At 46.0% G+C, this 21,261-nt stretch overlaps 1 protein-coding gene across 2 annotated transcripts in view; it reads left to right on the top strand.

The window, feature by feature from the left end:
- The window catches only part of MACROD2 (mono-ADP ribosylhydrolase 2), a 2,939,506-nt gene that overhangs the window by 2,698,189 nt on the left and 220,056 nt on the right, over positions 1 to 21,261 (top strand). For both annotated transcript variants that reach the window (XM_075338062.1, XM_075338061.1), the window contains exon 9: positions 1,217 to 1,298. In XM_075338062.1, coding sequence (XP_075194177.1) covers positions 1,217 to 1,298 — 82 coding nt within the window. The remainder of the gene's footprint in view (positions 1 to 1,216; positions 1,299 to 21,261) is intronic.

The following is a 21,261-nucleotide window of genomic DNA, read 5'->3' as shown; positions in this document are numbered from 1 at the left end:
ATGTTCGGGTCCCTACAGGGTCAAATATGGGTTAAGTCAGAGTTCTGTTCTGACCTTTTAACTAGAGTTCGGCCTAAGCCGGATACTCTGAACTTCATCTGCTATCACTATATAAAAAGGATAGGAGCAGATCCAGTATTTCTCGCTAAATATTTTGTGGGTTAGTGTGGCCCTGGTTGTTGATTCTTTTTAAGAGTTAAAAGGGTTTCCACTACTTACTTGACAACCTCAGTCTTCTCAATTCAGGACCCTAGCTAAAGGAAATATAGACCTTGCTCACCTCCAGCTCCGTGGAAGCCGCTGAACCTGAAAGACATGACTTGTGTCATGTGCAGGTGGCAGCCATTGAGAGGCCATTACTATTCCGTCAGAGCAGTTGTCCATACTGATGAAATAGTAAAGCCTTCAGGTGACGATTGGTTCTCTAATGGAAGTGGATATTTTTTTATGGCTATAATACAATGAGCTTGGTTTATAGATAGGTGAGTAATAAAGGTAGAAAAGTTAAAATATAAATAATGTAAAAATACAGCCTACATTAAAACTGTGGTGAAGCACTGTACAGATGATTCACGTGTAGGGACTATTGGGAGCATATTTCTAGAAGTCCCTGCTGGTGAATTAGTGAAATATAGCTAAAATCTATTTAGATATATTAAAAAGAGAAGATGTTAAAATTAATAATTTGATAAATATGATGCTATATATTGAATTGCTTATTCTCCAAGTATCTAATGAGTTCTGAGTCTCAGGACTCGCTTTTCTCTAAATGAATTTCCATATTTTCATTTGTGCTGGATGACTATCTAATGCACTGGCGGGAATTTAAAAATAATACCCCATAAATTAACAAAATGTTTTAAATTTGCTTACTACATTTGCATGAATAATTTATTGTATTTGCGTTCTGTGCATTTATCAGGGAAACATATAACATCCTCTTCCTGCGTTTCCATGATTAGTATTGTGCAAATAATTATATATGAGATGAGAATTGCTTGCCTTGCAGGAACTCGTATAGAAGATTATTTAAGGAAATGTCAGGGAAGGATTATTTATTTCATTTAATTCTCCCCTGACTATACAACTGGTTATTTGTAAGAGAAGTGAAATAATCTGGAATGTCAGGTTAAGGTGATTATGTCTATTGGAAATAATTACTAAAGTATTACCATTGATTCCTAACATTTTCTACCCCTTCTTTTTTCTTTTGCAGATAGATCGCATAATCTTCTGTGTGTTTTTGGATACGGACTACAAAATATACAAAAAGAAATTGAATGAGTTTTTTCTAAAAGGTACAGTGCATGACTATTACTTTTATTTTTTTAAGTCTCAATTTAGGACCTAACAATCGATATGTGTTCATATTGTTATATAAATATAGTCACACACTGACTAAGGGAACGTCCGTGGCACACAACAAACGGGTTTTACCACTACAAACAATGGGTACACTAGGGACACTTTAACAATGGTAGGCCCTGGTTGCTAGGGATGGAGGTGATGGGACACCACCTTCAGCTGCACACTGCACTCCTAGCAAACCCTATACAGGTTCCACACCTGTCGTCGAGCAGAAGACCTGAAATCCTATGAAGCCCTGCAATAACCCTGGCTAGTGAGCTGGCAGGTAAGGATTGCTAGTCCCACCCCTGCACTAATGCAACAAGAGGGGAAGGTATGACAGACAGAGGAAAAAACAAAGGCAAAAGCCCAGCTTCACGGCTGCAGTCAGACACCAAAACTGCAGCTTCCACTGCTTCCCACAAAAAGGTCTCCACGAGCGCCTTCCACCTCAAGGCATAGTTTCAGAATGAATCAAAATAACCAGCCCCCTCTACTAGTAGATGTGATAATATATAGAGGAAGAGAGTGTTCACCAACGGGAAGTACCTGAGGCATGGAGTCAGAAGCTGTTGGAAAGTAAAACTGATGTTAACCCTTTCAGCAGCAAAGGAAAGGGAATTGTGTTTAATGTGAGCAGTCTCAGATGGCAAAGAGAGAATCTGGCCCAGATACTATCACCAGTCTCTAGATGCAGAGAGACGGCCTATATGGATCACATTAGTTTTAATGCTAAGACCGATTTCATATGTCAGATATCCACGGTCCAAGTATAGATCCTAATGTCTGGACCATCAGCGGGTCTCCTTACTCAAAATCAATAGCTTCATATAAGCCTATAAGGCTGTTCAGAGACCATCATATGGCCTTAAAAAGGGATTTTCCCTGAATGCACTAGTATGCACTAACAGAAAAAATCAACTGTTGGATGCAATGTTACGCTCTAGACAATGGTTTACTGGAAAACATTATCTTTGCATTCACGTAGCTATTTGTTTAACAGATATCATCTACCTAATATTGTTGCTCCTTCAAGTTAAATATTTTAAAATGAAAAACAAATATTTCTTTCCCTACTTAATCCCCAACTACTTCCATCCTGTCTTTCTTTGCTGCTCATATCTTGTTTACCCACATAACCACTGCAGCTAATCACTGACCTCCGCAATGACGTCTCTAGCTGCAGCACAAAAAGCTACTGGTAGTAGAATGCAAGATTACATACATATTTTTGGTGTGTTTTTACATTTTTCTGGTCATAATATAAGAAAAAACTTCCAAATTCTGGGATGTTACAAACTTACCTGACCACAGTGTTGTGCCAAATGTTCTGATGGTGGAGGGGATGGTTCCCGCTTCTTGGCTGAGCCGTGCTCTCACCACTGAGCTTGTTATTTAGTAAAGGTCTCCTCCTCTGCCGGCTTACACCATCACTGTCCATCCAAGCTCCCTGAGTCTCTTTCTGTTGGGCAGCATAATCACTGCCCTGATATAATCTGTTTTTGGTCTTGGTGACTGGCCGTTGACCAAGGGCCTTATAGTAGATTAATTGCGGGGTGAGTTCAGCAGACAATGAAAGCAAAGAGCACATTGATTCTTTAACTTGACACTGACATGCCTCAAATGGGTCTTCCACTTTAGCAAAAGTGGGCCCCAAATACATTTATTCATATACATTAATAGAGCAGGCACCTGCCCTCTGTAGACTTAGCGCTGACTCTCCGCTGCTGCTCTGGCCTGTATATTAGCTGTAACGGTAGCATCATGATTAGCGCGCACATCACTGCTGCAGCCAATCACTGAGCTCATTGGTTCTTCCTGTTTACATTGTTAGAGGTGTTGTCATGACATCACCACTGTCAATGCAGACACTGGAGCAGCGGTGGAGACTCGCAGGGGGCGACATGCTATGTTTGATATTTTATATAGTCTTGGCCAGAAGTGTTGGCACCTTTTAAATTGTTCCAGAAAATTAAGTATTTCTCCCAGAAAATTAATGCAATTACACAGGTTGTGTCATACACAATGTTTATTTTATTTCTGTCCATGGACCCGTAGAAGCGCATGGTTAGCGCAAAACGGCCGTAGTCCTGGTGGAGCTCACACCCAGCTCTGCCACTGACTTTTTAATTCACACCTCTTTATATTAATAGATCCTTTTCATGAATCTTGGAGTGGAGCTACTTTTTCTTCTTTTGTGGATTACCCACATGAGCATTTAGCATCAGATGCGATATGCTACCGATCCCCGACTCTCACTCTACTACGAGTATAAGCAGAGTGTCGTGATACTGTGATGCGATCCTGCGATCAAAGGAAAGCTTAATCTCCCCATCTCCTCCATTATCAGTTGATGAAATTATCGCACTGCACTCCGGTGTCATCCGAGTGCAGTGCGATGTTTCTTTTGCACCGATGGACTTGCATGAGTGCAAGTGAAAACTGATCAGATTCCACCCGCCGCATGCTGCAATTGTTTTCTTGGTCAAATTAGGGCTGAGAAAAAAATTGCAGACTAGAGCAGCCCTATAGAGTAACATGGGTTCAAGTGGAATGAAATTTTTTTTTTTTTTTAATCGCATGACACTTAGTCCGTTTTACTCACAATGTGTCCTAGCCCTAACACTTATAGCAGAATCACAGCAACTATTGGGACTTTGCTATGATGATGAGGTTAAAAAGGAAGCTGCTTTCTTCTATTAATGTTCTAGATGCCGCTGTCACGATTGACAGAGGCACCTGGGGGTTAAATTGCCACAATCCTTGCTAAAACCGATCAGTGATCATTCAGCAACATGCCAGCTGTAATGTACTGCTGACACCAGTTGCATTGATGCCCATCGGAGGGTGCTATTTACTTATTCCTTAGTGCTGCCTTTTTACAGTCAGAGAAGTAAGGCCCTTTAAATGTCCGGCAATATAAAGGCGTATTAATGGTCACAAAGGGGTTAAACAATTGCTATAAAATAGTTGTTTTAGTGAAGAAAACCATTACTCCGCTTTTAGAAATATCTGCTATAATTGTTGTTCACTAGATGCAAGTAATAAGAATGAACCAAAATAGGACTAGATATAAATTGAGTATTTAAATATATATAGAATCCTACAGCAAAGAACAAGACCCAGCAAATAAAGATGAAAGCAATGCCATTATAAGAAATTAAAGTTTATTATTGACACGTAAAGGGAATCTGTCAGCAGGTTTTTGCTACTTCACGCAACCTCAGATCCTCACAAGATCTTTTTCTCTACTCCTCTCTTTTCTCCTCTTCCCACAATCGCGTACAAGATTTCTCCCGTGCCTCCCCCATACTCTGGAACGCTCTACCTCAGCACATCAGACTCTCCCCTACCGTGGAAAGCTTCAAGAGGAACCTGAAGACCCACCTCTTCCACCAAGCCTACAACCTACAATAGCCCTCAGTCCAGTACACCACTGCGCAACCAGCTCTGTCCTCACCTATTGTACCATAACTAGAGATGAGCGAACCGGTCGCGGTTCGGCTCGAGGTCGGTTCGCCGAACGGAGCTCCCGTTCGAGTTCGGTTCGTCGAACGTTCGACAAACCGAACTCGAACTGCATAGGAAACAATGGCAGGCATTCACAAACACATAAAAACACCTAGAAAACACCCTCAAAGGTGTCCAAAAGGTGACAAACAACTCACAATACAACACAAACACATGGAAAAGTGACAAGGACATATACTCATGCGAAAACAAAAGAGCTGGACAAGGAAAAAGAGGAGGACACACAGATATATGAGTATATGCAAGGAAACATTGATGCCATTACTGTGCAACTTGAGCCCTGCTCATTTTAGGCTTCCAATCTGGATAAATTGCCTGAGATTGCCACGTACGCCTTGGGGATCTTGTCGTGTCCTGCAGCCAGCGTTCTCTCGGAACCGGTCTTCAGTGCTGCTGGGGGTCTGCTGGCAGATGAGCACACGTGTCTGTCCACTGACAATGTGGACATGGCGCTCAGAGGACTTTTCTTGCCCTGGGTCAGCCAAGGGACGGGAAAGGCACGCGTATTTTTGAGAGTGCTTTATGCAAAGCATCTTTTTCTTTTTCAAAAGGGGGGTCAACTGATGCCAGTCAAGTGGGCTGTGTGTGGCCCAATTAGTGGCAACGAGGGAGACTGTGGTTGGAGTCCCCTCGCTGTGTTTCTAAAAGAACCAAGATGAACAAGTCATGGCTCTCAGAGGACTTTTCTTCCCCTGGGTCAGCCAGGGGACGGGAAAGGCACGCGTATTTTTGAGAGTGCTTCATGCAAAGCATCTTTTTCTTTTTCAAAAGGGGGGTCAACTGATGCCAGTCAAGTGGGGTGTGTGTGGCCCAATTAGTGGCAACGAGGGAGACTGTGGTTGGAGTCCCCTCGCTGTGTTTTACATGATTTTCGAAGGGCATGACATGCCTAAGAGGTTGAGTTTCCTCATCTGCAACTTGTTGGCAACAGAAAGGCTGCCTTTACACCCTTTTGAGACCGAGGATTTTCGAGACCTTATGCCCATTGCAGTGCCCCAAGAGACGATGGCCAGTCGTCACTCCTTCTCCAAGAAAGGCGTGCCCGCGCTACCACAGTAGGTTGCACACAACCTCACCAATTCCTTGAGAAACTCTGTGTGTGACAGGGTGCATTTCACCACAGATACTTGGACCAGTAAGCATGGACAGGGGAGTTACATCTTGCTGACTGGGCACTGGGTAACTATGGTGAGAGATGGAGAAGGGTTTGCTGTACAAGTCTTGCCGTCCCCACGACTTGTGTGTCAATCCTTCCTCTGTATGCACAAGTTCCTCCACTGCTTCTGCCTCCTCAACCTCGTGTGGGTCCTCCACCTCGGCCCAAACCCTGTGTGGTCAGTCCACCCTTCCTTGTAACTGCGCCCAAGGAATCCCACACACCTCCTTACTATGCTGGCAGCAGAGCTCAAGGCCATCAGGCGGTCAAATGTTTACTTTGAAATGTAGGGGAAATGTGAGACACCGCTGAGGAATTGTGGACGGTTAGCTCTGGAGAGTGAGACAGAGTTTCATCAATGGTTGTCTCCACTCAACCAGCAGTCAGGGAAGGTCGGGTGCGACAATGATGCAAACCAGTCTGCGACCCTTCTTCAGGGCAGTGTGACACACGTGCCTTGTATGGCTCACGTGTTGAACCTAGTTGTCCAGCAATTTTTAAAACACTATCCCGGCCTACATGGCCTTCTGCAGAGGGCACGGTGTAACGCCTGCCTGGATCGACACACTCAGATGGGCTGTAAAGGATAGGCTAGAGGCAAGCCACTCACCAAGCTGGACACCCAGAAACCCTTTAACCCCTATACAGTGATTTGGAAATACACAGGGCCCAAGTTGATCTATACCTGTGGAAGGCTGCAGTTCCAGAGAATAGTAGTCATGCAGGGTCAAAAACATTAATTGAGGAAGAGGAACAGAATGGGATGGCCAGGACTTAATCAGAAAACAAGCAGAGGTTGCGGATCGGCCAACGAGGTACATAAACAGCAAGCAGGAAAAGTAGTCAGGTAACAAGCACACAAACTCATAAAACTGAACTGGGGGTAACAGTACTAAAAGGTTCATAGCTTTGTCTGGCAGTGGTCTGCAGACAGGAGGGGGCTAAAAAAGGGTGTGGTGTCTTCCCATTGGTTGTAGCTGAATGATGGTACTTCATCTGTGAGATATCCACCACCTACATTCAGCCTGTGGTTCTGTATCTGTCAAGGTAACACAACCCAGTGGGTGACCATAACCTGCGTCCACCTGCGCCGCAGGCATCGACTCCTTTCCCATCATCAGCACTATGCACGAAAGGAACACGTTGTCACCTGGCGACCGGAGCACAAATTGATTGAGTGGACTATGTTGGTGACTTAACAGCCGTGTGCGGCAATGATGCAAACCTGTCTGCGGCCCTTCGTCAGGGCAATGTGACACACGTGCCTTGTATGGCTCACGTGTTGAATCTGATTCTCCAACAATTTTTAAAATACCATCCCGGCCTACATGGCCTTGTGCAGCGGGCACGCTGCTATGTGCTCACTTTCATCCTTCGCACCCAGCAGCTCAACAACTTTCATCGCTCCTGAAGTCTTAGGGTCTGGCGGTTAAACGCCGGAAATGCGATGTTCCAACATGCAGGAATTGGAATCTGCACATGTTGCAGCGTCTGTGGCAGCACCGCAGAGCCCTGCTGAAATACGGTATGATGTATACCCTGGGCTAACTTGATCCAGAGGTGGTGCGGATCACGCTGCTGGAGTGGTGTCAGATCAAGGACCTATGCACCCTGCTACACAGTTTACAAATGTCGACGAAGATGTTTAGCACTAGCGATGCCATTCTCAGCGTGACAATTCTGGTCATCTACAAGATGGAGCATACTGTAAGCATTATTCGGAGTCAGGTGTTGGTCCAAGAGGAAGGGGAGGAAGTACAGGAGGAGTCATATGCAGAAGGGATAATAAGATGTACAAGGTCCATACGTTGAGCGGCACCTAGGCGGCAGTCATGGTGGTCGATAGGGATTAACAAGGGCGCATAGTATCAGCAAAAATTGTTGAGGAAGGTGCAGGAGCCCATGAAGAAATGGAGGACGAACTTGCGATGGGCATGGAAGACTCAGCAGATGAGTGAGAGCTTGCTCACATTTTCGGTTGTGCGAGGTTGGGGGGAGAGGGCAGAGGAAGGAGGCACGATTCTCACCTCTCTGCCACCAACAAACCATGCACAAGACACATGAGCGCCTTCTTGCTGCACTACCTACAACATGACCCTCGGATTGTACGAATTCGAAGTAATGCTAACTACTGGGTTGCCACACTGTTAGATCCCCGGTACAAGACAAAATTTGGCGAAATAATTCCTGCCATAGAAAGGGACGCACGTATACAGGAGTATCTGCAGAAGGTGGTACGGATTCTTAGATCTGCTTTTCCAGTAAACACCAGTGCTGCACAGAGTGAATCTCAACGCTTTGTCATGGATAGGAGGAAATGGGCTTTTACTTGTCCACATCTGAGGGACCGAGGGCTGGCTGCTGTGCTGAGATGGCATTGAGTACGGTGTCCCTGCAGAGTTGCACTTTTGGTCATATACCAAATGAGTTGAAAAAGGACAAATGCTGGTGGAAAGGGGAACAGGTGTGTTGGAAAGGGGAAAAAAGTTTTGGTCCGTGGGTTTGGTGGTTAAGCAAAAGTAACATTTGATGAAGAAACACCATCTGTTACGGTGGGACTGGCAGATTTGGATAAGGTGGTATATACTATGTTACCGGTATATAACGAAAATGAATAAGAAAAGAAAGAGAAAGGTATATATCCCCATCAGCAGTCAATGTCCACCGTGCTCCCAGATGGAAAAGGAGAGGTTGGCAACTGGAAGGTTAGGTGGAGGATACAGATCTGTGTGGCTATGAAACTAATAGTTGCCTGAACCGAGTTAGACGCTACTCGGATCTTGAGACTGGGAGCCCTGTTAGCGTCACAGGGTCCACATGCCCACCCAGCCCAGGAACTCCCTGTTAACAACACAGGGGCCATTGAGTATGCTGACCGTGTGCATTGGGGCCACACCTGTGGACAGCAGGCGCATCAGCAGCAGCAGGCCTGTTAATGCCACTGGGCTGCACAAGCAGGACTTGTAGGACAGGAGCTTGTCTTAACCGTTCTGCGTTATCAACTGTGGTGGCGGCCTGCATCGACGCCCTATCCCTGCCTACCTCTGGCCTAAAGCCGCAATGGTTTCAACACATGGATGTGCTCTTTCGGAGCATAATAGAAGACTGCGCACCTCCTTGTTGGCTCCAGCCCGTTTTATAACCTGGGTCCGCCCCAAACCAGGGTGGACCACAATGCACCTCCTGGAGACAAAAGCAGAGTGACACGTCATGAGTGGCATAACTAGCGTCTTATTTGGAACCGCAACTTCAATAATGACCTCATGGCTGCCACGACACAAACACCTCACCAGTCATCGTCTGACCATCAATAATGAGGTGACAAGTCATAGGGGCGGGCCTCTGCAAGCCATTTGGGAGTGGCCTGGCCACATCGTCAGGACACCTGATGCCCTGTGGTCTATATGGGCCCCCCCACATCAGGGGCAGGGCCAAAGAGTTCATTACCGGACCTAGTTTCTGATGCAGTAAGTGCCTGAGCATGGTCAGTTGCATGAAATAGAGTCTCTGAAAAAAGACTATCAGCTTTAGCATGGTGTCTCGGCACAAAACAGGACTTAGACCCGGCTCGGAATGCAAGTACCTGTGCAAAGAGGCTTTTCACACTAAGTGTGGGAGCATGCGCTGTATCCCGAAATGAAGACTTAGCGTCAGGAATGGCACAGTCAGGCTGAGCATACTCACTAGGCGAAACACTGTAGTTAGGCTGCAGCTGGGGTAAATCGGCACACGCATGCGCACTAGCTGCCTCTCCACACTTACACGTGGAGGAGAAATTGCTCTTCGGGTGTGGACTTGGAGATGCTGTCTATGAACAGAAGGAAAAGCTAAAGGAAGCCTCACTTTCTATCCCTCCGAATTATCAAATGCAGCAATGAATTCCCTGAGTTTGCTATAACATTAGCGTAGCAAAATGTGCATGAGGGTGTCCTGCAGAGGTGCTAGAAATAGCTTGGCACCAGTGGGACAATAATGAAATACAACATCCAGTTCTATGATGCCACTAAATGGCAGTATTTTTTGCTATCATTATAGCTTATTAAAAACAGAGCAGGAGGGTGTCATGCAGAGGTGCTGCACATAGATTTGCACCAGTGGAGCACTAATGGAGTACAACAGCCACTTCTTGTATGCCACTAAGTTTACTCAATTTTTGGTATTATAATGTCTTAGTAAGTAACAATGAGTTGGAGTGTGCAATGCAGGCAGACGTGCTGCAAATATCTTTGCACTAGTGGGACTATACAGAAGTCCAATAGCCACGTTTAGGATGCCACTAAGTTTGTTTGCTAGTATAATGGCTTAGTAACAATGAGTTGGAGTGTGCAATGCAGGCAGACGTGCTGCAAATATCTGGGCACTAGTGGGACTATACAGAAGTCCAATAGCCACGTTTAGGATGCCACTAAGTTCACTCAGTGTTTGCTAGTATAATGGCTTAGTAACAATGAGTTTGAGTGTGCAATGCAGGCAGACGTGCTGCCAATATCTTTGCACTAATGGGACTATACAGAAGTCCAATAGCCACGTTTAGGATGCCACTAAGTTCACTCAGTGTTTGCTAGTATAATGGCTTAGTAACAATGAGTTGGAGTGTGCAAAGGGCAGGAGGGTAGAGTGGCAGGGTTGTGGGTCTCTGGGTAGAGGAAAGGGAGCCTGCCTTTCTATCCCTCCTAATGGGGAAATGCAGCCAGGAAATCCCTGACCTTAGCTACATAGACGCTGTCATCTTGTGTAGCTGTTAAACTCTGTTTTCAGGACCTGTCACCTATGGCTCTGACCCTGCTGGTACGAGCCCTTAAAAGGACTTATAGAAAGTGCTCTCCCTAAGCTGTCCAGCGCTGTGTATGGAGCGCATACAGCTGTATCGGCGATAGGACAAAGGACGGAGCTGCGCTAGTGATGTCTGACACCAAGGACGCAGAAGGCAGATAATAGCGTGCTGGAGGAAAATGTCCGTTTTTATAATGCAGGGACATGTGACATGGACATCCTATCACACATGCCGTTGCTTCTCTGGCTAAAAGTCCACTTAGCTGTGTGTGTGTCTGGGATTGGCTGACATAATGGCCCTCCCCACTACACGCACGCGCTTAGGGAAGGAAGACAAGGAAAAAAAAAAAAAATGGCGATCGCCATTATACAAACAGCAGTGATCTGAATGCGCTGTTCCCGCACACTATACACTGAAATGTCATAATAGTGTGAGTCACAGAGTGACTTACACTATTACAGCGGAAAGCCAGCTAGGAATTAGCTGTGTTTTTTGCTGCTAGAACCGTTCTTGAACGTATCTAGAACTATCGAGCTTTTGCAAAAAAGCTCGAGTTCTAGTTCGATCTAGAACAGCCCCAAAATCACTCGAGCCGCGAACTGGAGAACCTCGAACCACGAACCGCGCTCAACTCTAAACATAACCCATTCCCTGTAGACTGTGAGCCCTCGCGGGCAGGGTCCTCTCTCCTCCTGTACCAGTCTGTTTTGTACTGTTAATGATTGTTGTACGTATACCCTCTTTCACTTGTAAAGCGCCATGGAATAAATGGCGCTATAATAATAAATAATAATAATAATACTTCATCTGAGAGCAGAATGATGGAGGCAAAGAGACCCTGAATCCAATAATGTCTCACTTAGATTACTGGCTGCAGCTGTTCCGACACATTCAAAGCTTAGATTTAGCAGAGCTGAGAGATATAGACATTGTATATTGACCGTGAGGTGTCAATCAGAGGAGGGGCGTGTCGGACGGCTGTACGTGTGACATTGTAGTCCAGTAATGATAATCACTAAGTGATGAAGCCTTTAGCGTAAGTAAACAGCTCACAGCCTGATGAGAGGCATAGTTGATTTTTGTTTTTTAATCCCTACAGCATGCTGTCCTCAGATTACATAGCAAAAACCTGCTGACAGATTCCCTTTTAATAAATACATTTAAAATCACATATAGAAAAAGGGGAAAGTACAAGAAAAGATAAAAAGATGTGATGCTTGGAAAAATGATTTAGAATCACATACAAGTTAAATGTGATAAATCCCATTAAGGCTGTCACATAGATCACTTTGCTGACAAAGATTATTATTATTATTATTTTTTATTATTATTATAGCACCATTTATTCCATGGCGCTTTACACGTGAAAGGGGCATACATAATAGGGACAAGTACAATAATCATAAACAATACAAAACACAGTCAGTTATAGGAGGAAAGAGGTCCCTGCCCGCGAGGGCTCAGTCTACAGGGGATGGGTGAGGATACAGTAGTTGAGGCTAGAGCTGGTCGTGCGGCGCTATATCAGACTGAGGGTTACGGCAGGTTGTAGGCTTGTCGGAAGAGGTGGGTCTTCAGGTTCCTTTTGAAGCTTGTCAAGGTAGGTGAGAGTCTGATGTGTTGTGGCAGAGCATTCCAGAGTATGGGGGAGGCACGGGAGAAATCTTGGATGCGATGGTTGGAGAGATTGGAGCTGTGTAAAAAAAAAATATCAATGCAAAGGATTAAGCAATAGGAAATAATTAAACAACACTAGGGATATAACAAATGATGAGTAAGTTTAGAAATACTCGGATTTAGAATACTGGTAACAAATACTGTCCAATACTTGCATATGCATTCTGAATAGTGTGTGCAATGCAAGTCAATGGGAAATACTCGCAATGTGATGACTAACTCAAATGCCATAATATTTGTGTGAGTAGCGAATAGTGCGGCATTTGTGTTACTCGTTACATTGCGAGTATTCCCCATTGACTTGTATTGTACACACTATTCGAAACGAATACGCGAGTATTAGACCGTACTCGTTACGAGTATCACAAATCCGAGCATTTCGAAACTTGCTCATCATTAGATATAACCGTAAATTACATATAAAATGTTTGTAAGTATTCACACCAGGTATGGAAATGCTGGATAAACTCCTTAAATGCCCTATGCTCAGTCCTGGATGAACGCCACTAGTGATGCAACGCATAGGCGAGTATTCACACTAGTCATACTTAGTGCTGCATCCAAAACAGGTAAGCTGGTTCAATGCAAAGTGCAGTAAATACTACAGTAGATTAGGTATAAAGCGTTGGTAAATATTCACAACTAGGTGTATACAATGGAGTCCTGACAAGTAAATTAGTTGCATGCACCCTGCAAATAATCCTACATACTTGTGTTAAAATAATGACACCGTCTAAATGATAAATGCAATTACACAATGTGAGAGCACAATAGATACGTTAAGTTGCTGTGGGAGTTTGCACATAAGTGTATTACTCACATCTCTGATGAATGGCTGTATTATTTAACTATTATTATTTTTCATTTGTTTCAAACAGCTGCAGTGCATTAACCAAATTGTAACACCTTCCATAACATTGCATTCATTTCATTGAAATGGGATTCTTTATAGTCAAGAGAATATGATTAAAGTGTATCCATTTATAGGCAGTGAATGCCGAGAGGCTGAAGTACAAGTATTAACTTTAGGCTGGGGCCACACAAATGTATGGCATCCGATGCGAGTGCATCTGATGCAGGAGCTAGCTCCCGCTGTGGTGAGAGTTTAAGCCGAGTGTCATGCCACTGTGATCCAATTCTGCGATGGTGGAGATGGAGGGAATAATTTCCCTAGCTCCTCCATTGCCAGCTGATGCGATTTATCACACTGCACTCCGGTGTCATCCAAGTGCAGTGCAAGTGCGATATTTCACTCACGCCCATAGACTTGTATGGGTGCGAGTGAATACGGATCGAATTCCACCCGCAGCATGCTGAAACTGTTTTATTGGCCTGAATAGGGCTGAGAAAATAATCGCAGATGGGAACAGCTTCATAGAGTAACATGGTTCTGGGTGAAATGCGATTTTTTTTTTTATTTTTATCACATTCCATTTGGTCCGTTTTACTTGCTGTGTGTCCTAGCCCTTTAAAAGGGTTATCCACTACTTTTACATTGATGGCCTATACATAGGATAGGTCATCAATGTCTGATCATCCGGGGTCTAAAGGGTACTTTACATGCTGAAATATCGATATCACTAGCGAGCGTACCCGCCCCCGTCTGTTGTGCGTCATGGGCAAATCGCTGCCCTTGGCGCACAACCTTACTTACACCCATCACACGGACTTACCTTCCCTGCGACGTCACTCTGGCCGGCGATCCGCCTTCCGCCTTCACAGCGACGTCACACGGCAGCCGTCCAATAGAAGCGGAGGGGCGGAGATGAGCGGGACGAACATCCCGCCCACCTCCTTCCTTCCTCATTGCGGGCGGCCGCAGGTACGAGGTTGTTCCTCGTTCCTGCGGTGTCACACATAGCGATGTGTGCTGCCGCAGGAACAACAAACAACCTCGCTACTGACCAGACAACGATTTATGGTAAGTGAACGACGTGTCACAGACAAACGATTTTTGCCTCTTTTGCGATCGTTTAAGGTCGCTCATAGGTGTTACATGCTACGACATCGCTAATGATGTTGGATGTGAGTCACAAACACTGTGACCGCGACGATATATAGTTAGCGATGTCGCAGCATGTAAATGGCCCTTAACACCCTACACCCCTCATGATCAGCTATTCTCCATTTTGGCAGCGGCAGCCAGAAATGCTCAGTTCCAGAGCTACTCCGTTTTCTGATAAGTCACTGCTGGGTACTGCACCTCCGCCTCCTATTGGTTTGAATGGGTGGTGGATGTGCAGTACGCAACAGCTGCTATCAGTTAATGGGGCAGCTCCGGAACTGAGCATTTACAGCTGCCTGCTACCGCCAATGCCAAGAACAGCTGATCTATCATAAGGATAGGCCATCAATGAAACAGTGGTGGACAACCCCTTTATGGACACATGAATTCCATTTTTCCCAGTGTATATATGGGTAGTAAACATCTAACTCGTAAAAAATAATATAAAGGGGTTATCCACTATTTATATATTGATGACCTATCCTTGGGATATGGGTCATGAATATAAGATCATGGAGGTTCCGAAATCTGTCTCTCATGAGCTGCTCTCATTTCAAACATCGGCCTGCTATGACTGAATGAAGCTGAACACCCCAGCTCCGTTATTTTGGTCACATGGCTAAATAGGTAGAGCTAATTCCAGCATCTGACTGGCGAGACAGAGCTGTAATTATCCAGTTCTGGCCAAGACTCCTCCGGGACCAAAGCACATATGGAGAGTCTCTTCACCACAAGATTCCCTGACAGGCACAAGGCCTAAAATTTCATACCTTCCTGACTTCCACAGCCAATATACTAAAGGCTTTCTATCTTGAATCCTCATTGTCCGGATCTATATGTGCTTCTTCAGGCATACTGACTATGTAGAAGAAACTACTGCATGCGGGTTGGGAAAATTTGAGGGGCTCCTGTCCCACCACAACATTAGTGGCTTGCATACCTTTGTCCATGCACCAGCCGTCTGGTCCCCGTTGCATGCTAAGCAACTCTCTATGTACCGCCCCCGTGTCAGCAACCGAGCCGCTCGGATCCGGAACCGCAGTGGCTCGAGGGGTCTCCGGACCAGGGGATTGTGCGGACACTCGAATTTTAAAAGGGGGATTAGGAAGTTTGTGTTGCCACCCACGGTGCGTGGTAAGGTGGAGTACTACCGTTGCAGTTGGGGAGCCCGGTGGCGGTGGTATTGCAACAAGGTGTCTAACCCCTCCGTGGGTAGGGGGTTGTGCCCTGGGAACCAGTGGTGGCAGTAAAGGGGTGCCATTGTGAAAGGAAAGGGTTTCTGCGTACTCACTCAGTCCAACAATACTGACACCAACAGCTTGTAGAACAGAATTCTGAGTACCGCTGCAACAAGGAGGGAGCAGGCTTGGATCCGTGCCCTTGGTGTTGCTTGTTAGCCTGTGACCTTTTCCGTGGCACCTCTTCGCTGTTTAGACCCTATAGCGTGGAGCTAATCGGGTCCCACTCACCCGTATGGCTAACGGAGTGAGCTTGCTCTCAGGGTTCACGCTTGGGATTTGATGGACTGTGTTTTTGGGAAAAGTCCTATCCCATCGGTGCGCTAGTACCCCGATTTTGGAGCGGGTGAGGGATGAATCTTGAAGAATTCACCCCGTCGGGTAAATTACCAGGACGCTGGAAGCTACGTCCCGGCCTAGGGTCCGCGTACCCCGTCGTGCTCTGGCCCCTGCCCGGAGTTGGCTCAAGGCCGCCGACTGCCCTCCTCGGCAATCTGTGCCCCTTGACACGATCCCCTGTGACCGGGGTTCCAGCTCCTACAAAGGTCCAGACCAACGTCTGCAACCTAGTAGTCTTCAGGAGCCCTGCTCCACACCGGTGACCTCCCCCTCTCAGAGACTCACATTCTACCTTATACTCCTTCCACTCCTTTTCACTTCTCCTCTCACTTTTTCACTTTCCCCAACCAACCACCCAAATAGACGGCCCTATTCCCTTCAGGCACCAGAATGGTGTGTCTGGTGGGTGTGGTGCAAAGTGTTCCTAGGGTTTTGACATGCTTTGATTTTAGCAACACCAAAGAACAGGGATCCGTAACCACGGAGGACTTGGATACTGTGCTGAAGGGCAGATTGCACAATACCCTGTGACGACCTGATAGGCAGGGCGTCACATCTACATTTTCTTACAAGCACTTATGCCCGTGCCTTGACTAGCTGTGGTACTAATATATTCACAAAACTCCCCAATACAAAATTTTACTATATCAAAATTCTTAAAACACACATAAATGTGCAATAAACCACACTAAAAAATATGTAGATACAGTGCAATCCTTAGCTATTAATACAAAGTTCAGCTTAATCATTCATGGATAGGGTAGAGTAAATAAACTCAATAATATATGGAAAAATCCACCCTATTAAAGCCAGCCCGTCATCATGTGGACACCATGATGGAACAATTTTCCCATATGTATATATTTGAAAAGTGTACTAGCTGTGGTACTAACCCCAGGATTCCAGGTTTGTACAATCTTTTTTATTACACCTACCCTTCTCCTCTTAGCTACAGAAGACTCTGAACCTGCTTATAAAAGCATACAAGTATTAAGTCTAAAAAATTTCATACTTTGCACTTCAGTATCAACTCCAAGTTGTATTTGCTGTGGCCTAGCCATGAGAGACTGTGAAACAACTATTCCGTGTTGGATTTCGTCGTTCCTGCTGTAGTAAAGTGACTGTTATCCCTGAGACCTGTGTCTGTAGTCAGTCCATTGGCTGTGGATACTGTGTAGGGGTGAATAGCAGGGAACATCAGCCTCCTAGTCCATCCAGGGCACATAGTCCCTGCATCCTCGTACCAGAACAATAACCATGACATACCAAACATTTGGTGTCCCCTGTTCCTGGGCCCCTACAGCAGCAGATGCCTGGCACTGGTCACTAAAGCTCTCATACACCTTAACAGCCAAAGGTGATAACAGCTGATTGATCGGGTTGTTGGGTGTTGATCTGCAATATGCAGAATAAGTAGTGGACCACCCCTTTCAGATGCAGAGGTCAGTGATCAAGTAGAGACGGTAACATTTTATGGACTGTAAATATATATATAAAATGTATATTTATTAAAAACCCGTCCACTAGATCCTTATATAACTGCCTAGTTGATATAGAGACACTTCATGTGCCTGGTATGGGGTCCTGGAAAAATGGGGCCCAGCCTAAGTTGGCTGCATTCATTATTCTAATGGTTAGGAAGAACCTGGTGTTTCCATCATAAAGCGGGCTTTACACGCTATGATATATCTAACGAGATGTCGGCGGGGTCACATCGTGACGCATATCCGGCATCGTTAGTGATATCGTAGCGTGTGACAGCTATGAATGAGCAGAAATACTCACCTTCTCGTTCATCGCTGACACGTCGCTCATTTTCTAAAAAGTCGAACGTCCTGTTGTTCATTGTTCACGAGGTAGCACACATCGCTCCGTGTGACATCCCGGGAACAGGTGAACTGCAGCTTACCTGCGTCCCGCCGGCAATGCTGAAGGAAAGAGGTGGGCGGGATGTTTAAGTCCTGCTCATCTCCACCCCTCCGCTTCTATTGGCCGGCCGCTGTGTGACATCGCTGTGACACTGAACGTCCCTCCCCCTTCAGGAAGTGGATGTTTGCCGCCCACAGCGAGGTCGTTTGGAAGGTAAGTACGTGTTACGGGGGGTTACAACATTGTGCGAAACGGGCAAGAAATTGCCTGTGCCGCACAAACGATGGGGGCACAGGCGATTAATTGTAACGTGTAAAGCAGCCTTTAGTCCCTATCAATATTAGCAAACTTGTACATGGGGAGATGACCTGGGCAAACCATTACCAAGTCCTTCTATTGCTGGTGTGTTAATAGTGTGGTGTAATCTGCACCAGAGACTTAAACATATTTTTATCTTTGTAGTCTTTTATCAATGTAAATGTGACGCCCTGGCAAAACCAGGCGTCACAAAGAGAAGGCCCCTGCATAACACCTTCCCTCACAGGGTTACACACAGCCGACCTGAAACCCTAGCCACCCCCCTCAGGGAAAGACAGGCACACCAGTGGGCTGGACCAGGCGGATGAGAAACACCCACCTAGGGGTCTAGACAGCCCGGGGTGGGAAAACAAACAGATAAGCTTAAGAGTTGAAGTCTAGAGTTGAAGTCTGAAGGTCAAGTTGAGAGGAGTGGAAGCTGGGGCTAGGTGTAGCTCCAGCAGGAGGAGAAGCTCAGTTTGGCAGGCGCTGGCATTGGCTAGGTGGCAGACGGTGGTCCCTGTCAACAGGCAACGGGAAGATGGCAACTGGAGATCCAAGGTGGACCGGGACAGGGTTGGAGCCCGCCGGTACCGACAACGGAGATACCGACCCGGAAACCGTGCACAGAGGGGGTACTCGGACCTTGAAGCCAGGACCGGAACCAACGGCCTAGCTAATTAACCAATTGAGGGCAGGTTTTAGGTCCTGTCCCAACCAAAGTCCCGAAAGTAGACAACCACCCACAGAGTGGGATAGGGCATCCGCCAGGGCCCGGTAGATCCCACGGGTGCGCGTCAGCAGGCACGGCTCCACAGGTACACAAGCACCGGGAGCGGACTCTTGCATTCCATACCAAGCAGTCAAAAACAACACAACTAGTGCAGAGGTAAGGACGGAGACCACCAGCCCGTGTGGGGGACCTGAGTACAACCGGCCGCAGCGTCCGGCCACCAGCACCTTTGGTTTACCAAAAGACTCGTGTGATTTATTGACTGTGAGTAACCAAACATCCCCTGGTACGTCTCAGTGTGTGGGCCCCTGCCACCGTCATCCCTTGCACCAAACCACCGGGTCCCGGGGCAACCATCCCTACCCACGGAGGGGTTAACATCCAGCTGCCATCACATCTCCCCCGGGTATCCCGCAATGGCAGCGGTGGTGTCTCACTTCACCACACACCGTGGGTGGTGTCACAAACCGAGTACAACCACCCCTTTTTCCCCTTTTTCATTTGGTGTGTCCGCGTGACCCCCGGGTCTGGAGGATCCCTCGAGCCACGCAGCGGGTCCGGACCCGAGCAGCTCGGCTGCTACAGGCTGTACTCCTGTTACTAGTAGTAGATGCTAGAGAGACAAAAAGGCACAACATAGGGTCTTATCCCAGTGGAAAGGGATAGAAAGTACAGGGAATTGCTCACTTGGGGTAGCTGTGCAAGTCACAACTACTATGGAAGGTATATAGCTGTGCGATGGCTGCTGGAGACACCGTGTAACTGAAAATGGATAAGGCAGGAGAAAAAAGGGGTTAAATCCGTGCTACCATATATGTAAGGAAGGATCCAGGAACGATCAGTATCGTTATTTTATTCTACGCATTTCGGAGTCTAGCTCCTTCTTCAGGACAAAAATCACTGATGTACATCCAGTGATTTTTGTACTGGAAAAAGAGTTAGACTCCGAAGCACGTAGAACAATAAAATCATAATACTGATCGTTCCTGGATCCTTCTTTACTATACATGGCAGTACGGATTTAAACCCTTTCTTCTCCTGCCTTATCCATTTTGTATTCCTGTTGCTGACAGTTGTTCAGTTTGGGAGGTGGCTCTCAAGCACATAGAAAGTTAAAAGGGTGTTCTTAAATTACCTTAACTAAACAGTATGAATATAAGCAAGTTGCAATTGGCTTGCTTTTTCTATATGCTGTCAATCATCTGCAATGAGAGATTTTATCGTTTATAGTGTACAGCTTGTTTCCATGGAAGCCTTCAGTGCCGGCTGAGAGTGGCAGTAGTTATATTCCACAAGAGGGGTTAATTCTTAACATCCCATTCAGTTCTATCCAGTTGAGTACAGTGATAACAATGCAAACTCAGAACAAACCACTGATGGCTGGATGTGTTATAGCAGAACGTGTGCTGAGCTTCACAGCGCAACTAATTTTATAGTTCTGTTCACCAGAGCTGTCACTCCAGGAGGAGAGCTCATCCTGCTAGAAGCCAGGGAGTAAGGAGCATGTAAAGACTGAGATTGAATTGCTCTCAGCTGCCCAAGAGACAACTTGAGAATACCTCCTTTAAAAGATTGCTTATCAATCAGCTGAATGTATGTTCATTAAATGGGATTCTGCCTTGTCTTGAGAAGAGGGAAAAATCTGCGTCATCCACAGCCTGGACACCGTTCAATATATTAAAGGATAAAGTTAAACATTCAGCTCTGAATAGTTCCTCTATACAGTGTGTCCACCCATATCCTGTCCACCGCTATTAACTTGAGAACGGCTGCAGCTATAGGCATAGACGTGGTGTCTAGGTATAGTAAAGTAGCCATGCGCTACGCAATGAAACCACCTATAGCGCCACCTGGTGGAAAACAACGGAGTTAGCATTTTTATCTCGAAAACAGAACGAGATAGAGAAAAAAAGTGCAATACAAATAGACACCTTGCATACAGAAATGCTATGATTAGAACGTGTAACACTCACAAGGCTGCGGACGTGAAGTATGGTGGCTGCGTGGAGTGGCCTCCATGCTCACCTGACCTGACCCCATTGGACTTGTTTCTGTGAGGTCACATCAAACAGCAGGTGTATGCGACCCCACCACCAACATTGCAGGACCTACGACGATGTATCACAGATGCTTGTGCAAACGTGTCACCTACCATATTGTACAACGTGCAGCAAGATACAGTATGCTGTCCAGAGTCCAGATGTGCATTGCAGCTGACGGTGGCCACTTTGAGCATCAAAGTTAAATGAGTGCTCCCTATACCCCTGCCTCAGTTATAATGAATGTATCCTCAAC

The sequence above is a fragment of the Anomaloglossus baeobatrachus genome, chromosome 3, assembly GCF_048569485.1.
Source record: "Anomaloglossus baeobatrachus isolate aAnoBae1 chromosome 3, aAnoBae1.hap1, whole genome shotgun sequence".
Lineage (NCBI taxonomy): Eukaryota > Metazoa > Chordata > Amphibia > Anura > Aromobatidae > Anomaloglossus > Anomaloglossus baeobatrachus.
Note: the sequence above shows the minus strand (reverse complement) of the source record. Positions and strands in the feature narration are given on the sequence as shown.